At 39.5% G+C, this 12,159-nt stretch overlaps 1 protein-coding gene across 6 annotated transcripts in view; it reads right to left on the bottom strand.

Moving 5' to 3' along the window:
* ttll7 (tubulin tyrosine ligase-like family, member 7) overlaps positions 1-8,858 on the bottom strand; it is a 100,600-nt gene extending 91,742 nt beyond the window's left edge. For 5 of the 6 annotated variants that reach the window (XM_061684475.1, XM_061684482.1, XM_061684474.1 and 2 more), the window contains exons 1-2: positions 8,648-8,858; positions 472-662 (exon numbers count right to left, since the gene is read on the bottom strand). In XM_061684475.1, the coding sequence (XP_061540459.1) occupies positions 472-496 (25 nt within the window). In that variant the 5' untranslated portion in view covers positions 497-662; positions 8,648-8,858. The remainder of the gene's footprint in view (positions 1-471; positions 663-8,647) is intronic. The other variant, XM_061684481.1, reaches the window with a different exon arrangement.
* Positions 8,859-12,159: the final 3,301 nt, after the last annotated feature.

The raw sequence follows: 12,159 nt of genomic DNA, 5'->3' as shown, positions 1-12,159 counted from the left end.
TTATGTTGCTTTGGTTGCGGTACAGTGGGCGACTGGTTAGAGCGTCAGCCTCACAGTGCTGAGGACCGGGGTTCAATCCCCGGCCCCGCCTGTGTGGAGTTTGCATGTTCTCCCCGTGCCTGCGTGGGTTTTCTCCAGGCACTCCGGTTTCCTCCCACATCCCAAAAACATGCATGCTAGCTTAATTGAAGACTCTAAATTGCCCGTAGGTGTGAATGTGAGTGTGAATGGTTGTTTGTTTGTATGTGCCCTGCGATTGGCTGGCAACCAGTTCAGGGTGTACCCCGCCTCCTGCCCGATGATATCAGGGATAGGCTCCAGCAGGCCCGCGACCCTAGTGAGGAGAAGCAGCTCAGAAAATGGATGGATGGATGGATGGATGGATGGGTCTATGCATCAGAGAACAGCAGTTGTATAGTATGTGTGCATGTTTCTGTGCAAAAATCTGTCAGTCCGTAGTAACAGACTCACCTCCATCATTGGGAGGCGAGGGCATCTCCGGCGCTGGGAGGAGGTAGGCCAAACAAGGCAGTTGGGCCCTGCTGGGTACTCACGGCACCCTCCAAGGACACTCTCACACTGGATAGTTGTCCCGTTCTTGGGATGCGTAGAAAGTATGGTTCAGAACGAGTCCACGGATCATCTGAGCATCTTCCCGGTGCCTGCCAGCGGGATAAAGAGCAGCCCTGGTTTGGGGAAGGTAGCAGTGATGGGGAAGACTCATGGAAGGAGTTGTGGGGATGGTGAAAGGATGGGGGAGTTTTGAAAATCTACACGGGTCCAGCTTATTTACAGCCCCAAGTGGAAAAGGGAGTGAATGGGGGTGTACACAGAGATGGATAGGAATGCGTGTAGAAGAGAAGAAAAAATATATATTTTCCAGCTGTGGTGCACAATGTCAGACTACTGCCATCAAATCTTGCTGTAACTCCGTCAGACAGTGGCAACACTACACGATAAGTACTCCGATACCATTGTATCCTGTCTTTGACGATCACTGGGCTTTATCTTGTCAACGCAAACACTGTCGGGGAGGCGTGACCAGAAAAGGGGTCACAACCGGATACAACCATTACCATGGCGACAACAAGCTGTTGTAATGGATCTTTACGGGAATGTTGGGGAAAAAAGACCAAAAGAGGAAAGAAACATGCGGTGTCACATTTTTTGCTGTTCATTCAAGAAGGGTTTGAGGTATGTTCACGTACTTTTAATATGATACGGCTCGCAAGCAGCCAACAAAACGTGATGTAGCCAAGCAAGCTAGTGCTAGCACTGTTTGTACGTAAACATGCTGATGTTCTATCCAATCATGCTCTAACGTTTCAGTAAACATTGGTTTGTAAACGTGAATAAATGTTGACAATGGTGACCAAGTATGTTGACAACGGCAAGCACGGGAGGCGACGCGTCGGTCATCAAACGTAAGCCTATTGGTCGACGGCAAGGTGCGCTTGTCAGAGAGTTGTCGTTGATATTGTCGCACTACACCGAAGATATCCAAAAAACATGCAAAACCTTTAAGTTTGGTATCGTAGGGCCATCATAGGGCCAAATCGTTGGTCGTGGATTATGTCATACAACAAGAGGTTTTGTCGTTCACGACAAAATATTGTATGTCGGGCCCGATCTGGGAACACCCCCGCGATAGTTTATCGGGCCAATATCGGTCCTGTAGTCTGATCTAGGCATATAAGAATAATCACAGAACTCTGCAAAGTTTGCAAAGGACATTTTATTTGGTTTATTTGTGAATAATCAAGTTAAAACATGAATAGAATAGATACATCCAACATGTTATAGAAATGATCTAACATCCCTCTTGTCAATAATTTGCTGGGTGCATGAAACTGAATTTGCATTTTGTTAATTAAATTTATCAGCAATGTACACATTTATTAATCATTATCAAAATACATGGAGAGATGCAGGAGATTTAGGAGAAAGCTAATTTCCAATAGTCTAAGAGTTTCGCGAATATAGGTTAACTCTGGCAGATTCCCAGTTTATTTTACTAGATGGTCATATTTATTTCCTTAGAATTCCAGATTTTAATTTTGAAATTAATTAGTTTTATCTCTATAAATTATTAGAATTCATCCATTACATTTATCTATTATTTATATTTATTTATGTATATGTATATAATGTACTATTTCTCTTAGTTTACTGGCTACTGGGAGGATAGCGATGATGGGTCTATAGTTCTGCCCAGTAAGTGCTAGTCTTCCATCTTTAGCTAAGGGAATTATTTTGCCTTCTTTCCCGATAGTGGAATATCAAGTATAACTTGCATTAGACATTTATAAAAGATGTGACACATAGGACCAGAAATGTGGTCAGCTGTTAGACTCAGCACTTTACTGTCCAGCATGTCAGTGCCTATTGAGCTATGGTCCAGAAAGGCCTTCAACAACTTCCTAACCACACTCTCCTGCACCCTTTTAAATTGAAAATGCAACTTACTAAGCATTATGCTATTTCCTTTATGTTCAAAAGTATTTTTAATGTGTTCATATTCTGCCTAAGCAACCTTACCTTATATATGAAAAAAAATAATAATAATAATTGGCTATATCAAGTGGTTTGGTTAGAAACCGGTCTTCTGATTCTACAAAAGAAACCTATTACCTTTAGACTTCTCCAGTTCTCTTAAGTTATCTGCCGTCTTGCATCACAACGTTTATTCTTTGTATCTTTTTCAGCATTTTGTTTTTGCAGGTCTTTGATCTGACCCATCATATCCAACTGATTTTGGGCAATGTTTGAGAACATGACAACTCCAGAACATGAAATTGAGTGACTGCTTTATCTCCTCCACCCCTACCTCCACAATTGTGGGCCTGTTTGGTGCCATCTTGCTAGATTATTTCAAGAATGTGTATACGAAATCCCAAGCAGTAGTTCACCATCTGATATGTCTGATGACAATGACGTGACCAATCACAACGCCGAGCGGGAAAAACAACACCAGAATCCGGAAGAGGGATCAAAAGACAGCATTCACTATAAACTTTTCCTGACAGTTTTATACAGAAAACCATGCAATTTTGCCCGAGCAGTACTGATTTGTAACACACACCAGAAAGGCCCATTTGCCGCACACACGCACACACACACACACACACACACACACACGTCCACCCGCAGACAGGCGCGTAATGACGCACCCTAACCCTACAGCCAGGTGTTAACCATACAGCCACAAGATCAAGGCGCAGCCAGAAGTTGCCAACCTGCTAAATCAATCACAAATACTTTGCGGTTTTCCTCGGTGAAGTCATTTGCCAGGAGCGGAGCAGCTAGCCAGCATCCGAGAGGGAAAGTTGAAACTTATTCCTGAGCTACCAACAAGGAGAGTGCACCCTTCCTCAATGTGCCGGCTCAGCGACTCCATACACTAGTTGACTAACATGCATGTGATATGGTGTTTATTCAGTAATAAGTTCGATAGACACACTATAGGCTTTAATTGCTTGTGCTGGGACCACTAATAACAACACGGGTTATATGAACATATAAACTCACAGGTTCTTACTGGTGTTTAGACACTAAAAAGAATCCCACCGCACCACTCGTCAGTAGCACTGCCTTGCTCATTTCCCACATCCTGTCCTGTCCTGCCCTTTTCTGTCCTCTCTCATCTTGTTCTCTTGGTTAGTTATTGCATGTCTTCACCAGGTGTCCCACCCCCATCCACAAATAAGAACACGATTTGACTGTTGTAATGTTACTTGTGCTCAAATATCTAGACTGTCCAACTATTGTTCTACTGTGGTTCGCACACCTATTCCCCTTGTTCATTCTGTCCCGCTGTCTGTCCCTTAAAACCTTTTTCTGTCCGGCTGCATTTTCAAAGAGCATCAGAATATTAATTCATTCATCTTACATTCTGCTTATCCTCACAAGGGTCATAGGCATGCTGGAGCCTATCCCAGCAATCTTCGGGGAAAGAGGGGGGGTACACCCTGAACTGGTCGCCAGCCAATCGCAGGGCACATATAAACAAACAACCATTCGCGCACACATTCACACCTACAGAACATGCAAACTCCACACAGGCGGGGCCGGGATTTGAACTCCGGTCCTCAGAACTGTGAGGCAGACGCTCTAACAAGTCGTCCACTGTGCTGCCTGTAATCTTTATCTTTATACAAAATTAATCAAATCATGTCATGGGAGTTGTCTGATGACTGAATTATAGTCAATCATAGTCAAGCCCTATCAGTTTTTCAGAACAAAATTTAATGTATAAAGCATTTTCATGAAATAGTAATAAACACAGAGAAAACACATTTTATATACCAAAGAACAGAACAGATAGTCTCCATTTACAAAAGATGTCCCTTGTTCTATCATACAGAGACCAAAAGTGCCCTCTAGCGGTGAGAATGCGTCAACTGTTTTCTTGTCCACATAGTCCAGTTACACACATCATAAAATATGCACAAATACTTGCACACTGCCAAATTGATTCAATGAGAATTCACTAAACAAATTAAAATAGGGAAACAATCAAAGTGCATTCTTCCATCACTCAGTAGAGTTTTATGTCTTTCTGTTGGTCTTTTTGACCGAGTGGACCATTGATTCCAGGGAAGACAGAGGTTGAAATGAGTTTAGCAGCGAGTGAAACAAAAACATTCCGAGTGATGAAGTGAGGCAAGCTGTGCTGTTGACAAGAATCCCCGCCCACTTCTCGGTGCTATCCTGTACTGTAAGCAGGGAAGGAATTTTGACTCTATCCATCAGTGCCCCCCTTACACAACTAAACAAAATGTTCAACAAAGTTTGTAAAAGGGTCACACAGGAGCCTGGGAAGAACACATTCAACTATGTTGGTTATGGTCGAGGATTTCCATCCTTTGCTGCTATAGTTCAGTGTATTGTAGCAAAGTGAGTGACCAACCAGATCCAGCAGATGAAGTTATGGTGAAAACAAGCATGCTGTGTGTGCCATTTACCACCCGCTTTGTATTGTGCATTAGAGCCACCGACAGGGTGGTGGAACAGTAGGCCTTCCTGCACGGAGTTTGCATGTTCTCTCTGTGCTTGCATGGGTACTCCATCTTATTCCCACATTCATAAACATGCATATTAGATTAAATGAAGACTCTAAATTATCCACAGGTGTGAATGTGTCAATGGTTGTTTATCGACAGTATATGCGCCCTGCGATTGACTGGCGACCAATCCGGGGTGTAAGCATCTGCCCATCTTGCCTAATGGACCCTGTTTGAGCCACTACTACTACAAGACATTAATTACAGTACAGTATTACATAGCAGGTCAAAGATTATGCAGTAGCTAAATTTAAACAAGAGAGGGAGCTAGAGGGCCACATAGATACCTGTGGTGACAAACCATAATGGATTCTGAGCTCATGCACATCCTCGGCCTCAACACAAAGACGCTTTATTGTTAACAGCTCTCTACTCATGCTGCCATAAGCATCTCTCTATTCCACAGGCCAAATCCATTACAAATAAATGTTTTATCTGACAGAGTGCTGTACTGCTGAGCTGTCTGCTTTGCACAACAAGTGACTCCAATCCAATTGTGTACTGTTGCACCACAATAGTGTTTTCTAGAGGGGAATACAGTACATATGGTACGTGTCCTGCAGGACAGAGGCTACATAAACATTTGAAATTCATATCAGGAGCTTGTTAAGGTTCACTCAGAAACATCATCATCATATGGTTGTGGCGAACCTCTCTAACTATCAAAAGCAGTTCCAGAAAGGCATCACAAGAAGCGTTACAAACTGTTACAAAGAAAAAGCTGAGCTGAAGCAGTAGACTCTTTCAGCAGTGTCATGCAAGTCTCTTCAAGAAGGAGCAAAACGTCCCGTGAGGGGGTTGATTTATGTTTCTTTTATGTTTTTCCCTACTCACATGAAATTACATTTTAGCAGTGAGTTCCAACAAGGGAAACAAAAAAGAGGCTTGGGGAAACACCACTTAGCTTTGTGTTATGCTAACATTCTCTGGTTTTCCCTATTTCACTGGACCTCATTGATCGTGTAGTAAATAGCTATTCAAAATGCACTGGGAGAGAATAGAGTAAAACCTTTAAAGCCCATACAATTTGAAATTTGCTCAAACATTTCATGGAAAATACAGCTCTTAAGTTGTCTAAAACTTCAAGGATTAATTCTTGGCATGTGCTTTGCTTGTTTTTATAGTTCCTTTACACACATACTGTATTCCAAAAGAAGGATCAACCTGAGCAAAGACTATGAAGAGCAGCAGTGTTTCAATACTTTCGTCCAGCAGCATCATAAGTGTTGTCACACTTGAAGTACACTGTATATTGTGTTTTATTTTTCAAGATTTACCGAACAAGGGTTAACATATTTTTACACATTTTATAGTTAAAGGTTTTATGATGGCCACAATATGGCTATGGAGCAGATTATTTTATTTCAATGAGTTTCTTTTAATTTTTTTTTTTATTCTGAACAAATTGGAAGACAACCATCATCTTTGAACAGATTTAACAGCTTTATTAAAACTAATTTAATTGCATATGCTTGACTGAATGCAAAGAACATAATTTAATAATATGAATTGTACAAACCTGATTATTTATTGCATCTCCAAATGTGTTCATATTGCTTATTTGTTTGTTAATAAGCGGGATTTAAACATTTTTAAACTACTTAACAAATTCCCATGAGCGACATGGGCTAAACACAGAGTACAGATCCGGTTGAAGGTTAGCAACCAGGATTTTTTTTCACTTCTGTAGGCATGTCAGTTTTTCAAACTTTTGAAATGAATAATGCATGTATATTAAAAACAAACTTCCAGCATATGCAGGAGATGGACATGTATGAAGGTTTGTCAAAAAAACAGTCGTGAGCTGGTGACAGTAAGCTTTTCATCACCAATATCTCAGATAAAATGCTGTGTTCATGAGTTATTTTGCATAAAGAATCAACACAATGTACTGTACTTGCTTCTTCCATGCACAAGGAGAAACAAGTGTGGGAGCTCTCACCCCACAGGGCACTGAGCTACTCCAACAGACACCTGAATGCAAAGCTAATACAATCCACTGGAAAAATGGACGTGACTCACGTTCGTTTTACTGTACTGTATATTTAATAGTGCAGCAACACCTCCACGTCTTGATTCAGTGTATATAAGGACAATAAACCAAACAAATAAACTGTAAACTGCATAATGTGTCAAAACAAGCCTACCACGAAGATTAACCTTACTACAAACTATTTTGAAGCCTTAAAGCATATTACATAATTTGAAAAATGTAATGAGGTCAACAATGCACTGAATGCAGTCCAGACCATAACATAGAGCGGCTGGAATAAGTATTTAACACGTCACCATTTTTCTCACTAAATATACTTCCAAAGGTGCTATTGACCAGAGCATTTCACCAGATGTTGGGAACAACTCAAGTAATCCATATGTACAAAGAAAGTAGAAAAATAAGACCAGAAATTAAGTTGTGTATAAAAATGTGAAATGAAAGAGGGAAAAAGTATTGAACACATGAACAAAGGGAGGTGCAAAAAGCCATGAAAATCCAAGACAACACCTAAAATCTATCAATAATCAAACAGCAATCCAGCCCCTTGTCAGTGCAAATGAATATCAGCCGGTTCAGTCCTAATTGACAAAAAGGTCTCATTGCCAAGGTGTGAGTTTAGACACGTCTCATGATGGGTAAGAGCAAAGAGCTGTCTCAAGCCCATCGCAAACTAATTGTTGCAAAACATAGTCGATGGCGTTGGTTACAGGCACATATCTAAGGTTCTGAACGTTCCAGTGAGAGCTTCAAAAAGACAGTAACATGTATCATAACAGATACTGCTACGATACATGTTATCTTAAATATAACATAACATATACTGTAAACTAAACTAACTCAACTAATAAACATTTGATAGTTTATTCGGTTGTGTAAATAAATGCTCCTGGTTGCTCCTAATACACGTATTAGAATACTGCACAACAAGAGGGGAAAGATGTGGACATCCACCAGTGTATGTGTCTTATACAAACACACTGCATCCCGTGAATATGTTTAAATTAAGATATAAGGGCCTTAGCATCCTGCTAATCTTGCAGGTCACTTTAAGGGTCCTCGCCAGCCAAGCTACAGGCTAAGCTAACAAGCAAACTGATGGAGATTCTGCTTGTCACAGCAAACACCGAGGGCCATGCCCTTTCATAGTGTTTAATTCTATTTTTGTTTTACATTTTTTAATATCTCAGTGTCGTTCTATACACAGGCTATCCGTGTCTCTGCAAATTCAATGTCACACATCCTAAGCAGATGTACTAGCGAATACAGTACTGTAGTTGTTCGCGTGCTACAGCTATTGAGCTATTCGCTGGTCCAGGTCCGGTTGGGGGTTCTCATCGTAAGAAACAATCAGTCAGTGCTGCTATCAAACAGCATAGCTGCTACGCTTAAAAAAAAAAAAAAAAAAAAAAAAATTGAATAATAATAAAAATGAAGCTTCACTGTGTTTTCATTTAGCCACGCTACAACAATAACATTCACAAACAAATGCTGTGCGTCTATCTGGTGATGCAGAAGCGACAATGGGGGTGTACAATTAGCTCGGTCTTATAATCTTAGGGAAGGATTGGGGGGCGAAGTAGCTCGTTACCTTATTAATTCCAGTCACTGGTCGCTCAGCTCCTTAGCTTGGTTGAGTCCCAGCGAAGGCGCAGAGAAATCACCCAGTACCGAGAGTATTTTCAAGAATGCATCGGTGTTTTTGTTATGCAGAAAAACACAAAATACTGGTTGACATGCACACACACAAACAAAAAGAAATCTGTTTGTTCTTCAAGTCCGGTAGTGTGCAGTGCACTGGAGCGAATCCATGGACGAAACCATTCACGGTGAGAGTGGGGGTGAAGCTACCTGAATTGCAGAAGTTTGTCATTTCTCGCCCATCAGCACAAAACGCGTCTGATACTTTTAACAGTAAAATAGATAAACACACGAGTCTTGTCAAGCACATTAGTTTTAGTTTTACTCGTGGTCGTGGAGTCTATATGGGGGTGTCAACGTGGCTCTTTCTCTCAGATGGCTGAATGCAAACACTGGAAGCAACCTAGCAACAGTGTCGCTGACCGTGGTGCTAAAATCAACCCGCGGTCATGGCCGCGTCCTACTCAGAGGTCATTGACGTGTCATCCGCATCTTAACACATTGTGGATCTGCAATGATCGCTATGTTGTTGTACTCCTCTTTGCAGGAGCCATATACATTTGTTGTTATTTACAATTATTATTATTATTATCATAATTATTATCATCATTCAACCAGTTCAGGGTGTGCCCCGCCTCCTGCCCGATGACAGCTGGGATAGGCTCCAGCACGCCCGCTGGTTAGCCGGGCTGCTATAGTCTATAGTCTGCGGGTGTATAGTCTTCATATCTATGGTCAAAACCGCTACACACATTTCCAGCTGTGTTAACGCTAATGACCAGGTAATGATTGATTTACAACCCTGACACAATCTATAAAATGACAGTTGACCACACGGCGATGCTTCATTGCCTCCTCCTGTATGTTATGTGTCAACACTGACTCGGCAGGGGCTTGTAATGGTGCGTGCTGTGTAGGTATTAGGTAATAAGCTACTTAGACACTTGGAGCTATCGCTAGCTAATTGATTAGCAAAGAGTTTTGGCCCAGTGTATCTGATAGATATGAAATGTCTCCTTTAGGGTAGATTAGGGTGTGTTTGTACGTGTTTATTTTTTAAGAGTATGGGGCAGGAAAAGTTGACATGCCCTGCAAAAACTCAAAATCTTACCAAGAATGTTTTATTTATTGTCAAAAGTAGTTACAATTAGATGCTTCACGTAAAAAAATAAAAACATTTTAAAAAAATGCCTGTAGAATGTAAACAAAAAACGTACTGCCCTGCTTTGTCTACTTATTTCAAGTAAAAAAATAACTTGAAACAAGTGAAAACTGTGTAAAAACAAGGAGATGAATTTTTTTTTTTTTTTTTAAAGATTTTGTGTTTTTGCAGTGTGTGTGTTTATTTTCAGTTAAAAAAATTTTTTTAAAACGCTGGAAGTATCAGGTCACTTTCAACACTGTGCTAATTAAATCAGTAAGTTCCACAGTTTTTTCGAGTAATACTCCCTGCAGTTTGGACAGTTTGGAAAAGGTGGCCCATTGGTCCAGCTATAACACAGACAGTAAACTGAAACACTGAGGAAATAATACGAAATATGTTCCATGTCGCTCCCGCTATTAGTTTCCGAGTCATGTAGAAGAGTCCCGGCATAGTGAAAGCAACATGGAGAAACAAACAAAACAAAAAAGAGTGCAAATAAATTGACAAATCTCAGCAAAGATGAGGGGAAATGTGCCATAATCACAGATATGTTCATTGGAGGTTCTGCTGTAGGCCTCCAGCCCTATAGCTGTGACAATAACAGGTTTAACAGGTGAAGAAAGAAACCAGCAGCGAACAGGTGGAGGAACACCCACTGAATGCAGGCTTTTGAAACCAGTGAGCAACTTTTAACCTGAAGCCATAGCTGCTATATTAGGGATATTCAGAAAATACTGTACATATTAGAGATGATTTTAATAAAAGGGCTAAAAGAATCAATTGAACTAAATAGAGAAAACAAAAGTGAGTTAACAATAGATGCTAAATTTTTGGTATTTATTTATTTATTTGGTTGATAATACAGTAGGCTACATTATGCTTGAAACAGAATATACTGTACTTAAGGAAGTTCAGCTATATGTGTTGAGTAAATTTACTTCTTTGTTTCCCACAATTATTTGATAGCCTTTTTAAGTAATGATTAACCATAAAAAGGACAAATTTAGATGCTTTTTTTAAAGTTATTTTTTAAATATCATGCTGCTATTATTTTTTCTTGCTAAAAGCATGCCTGAAGCCAACTCCACCCCTTTGTTTTTGGTGATATTAGTTGGTACCATACATGACTAGGAGCCTTTTCCGATTATGATCAAAAAATAAAATGTAACCTTAAGATACTAAATGGAGCTTTATAGATATAACCCAGTAAAATAAGAGGAACAGCTAGCATTAGTAGGAGAGTCAAGTCCCATATTATAGCGTTTCAATGTTGTTGTTTTTTGTAATAAAGACTCCCACGTTCTTTTACTGCTTTGGGGTCCAACGGTCACAAACAGTAACAAGTGCTAAAAAACAAAAAAAACAAAAAACGTATTTAAGTTATCAACCTAAAGTGTTCTATAAATCTATAATAATAATAATAATTATTATTATTATTATTGTTGTTAGTAGTAATAGTAGTAGTATTCAGTCCATATTTCATTGTTCTAACCTTTAGATGTATATTTTATTGTTATGCATCCACACTACATTATTGGAGAAGCAAGGTGTGTCTCTAATGCATTTATTTAGCCTTCCCCTTTAATTGGTTAGTTAAAACGTATTTACACATGTTTAAGTATTTTTATGCAATATCTAATCAAACAGTTGCTGAATTTATTTATTGTAAATAATAAAATAAAAGATTGTGGTAAAATACCTCGCCTGTCGCCCAGAGTCAGCTGGAATAGGCTCCAGCATGCCCGCGACCCTAGTGAGGATAATCGGTACAGAAAATGGATGGATGGAAGGTTTATGTATACATAACATAATTAAAACATATTAACAATTTTATTATTAAAATAAAGTATTTTACATACACAGATTTAAAAATGTTTTACCTCATTAATGAAATGTCTTATGTTTCCATTTGAAATTTAAATGTGGCTCTTGAGCCTAAATGTTTGCTCAACTCTACTCTATATGAAAACACCGAAAGGATGGTGTAACAGGCCACTATATACAGGTTATAATCATCTACAGTATGCCTGTGTGTATGTGTTTTTTTTTTGGAAACTAACGCTATATTCATGTGTACATGCAAAGTAATGCTATATTTAAGTGTACATGCAAAATACTGTAACCTTTTTCTTGAAAATATGGTGCACTGCAAACTAGGGAGTCTTCTGATGAAATTAAAACATTCCACTCTCAAATTTTATACAATTATAAATAAGCATCTGTTACATAATGTATTTTTCAACACCCGTTGTCTGTAATACCAAATGTCATAATAGAATTAGACTTTGGATTTTGCTCTGATTTGTATTCTTGTCTGC

The sequence above is a fragment of the Phycodurus eques genome, chromosome 8, assembly GCF_024500275.1.
Source record: "Phycodurus eques isolate BA_2022a chromosome 8, UOR_Pequ_1.1, whole genome shotgun sequence".
NCBI lineage: Eukaryota > Metazoa > Chordata > Actinopteri > Syngnathiformes > Syngnathidae > Phycodurus > Phycodurus eques.
This window is presented reverse-complemented; position numbering and strand designations above follow the sequence as displayed.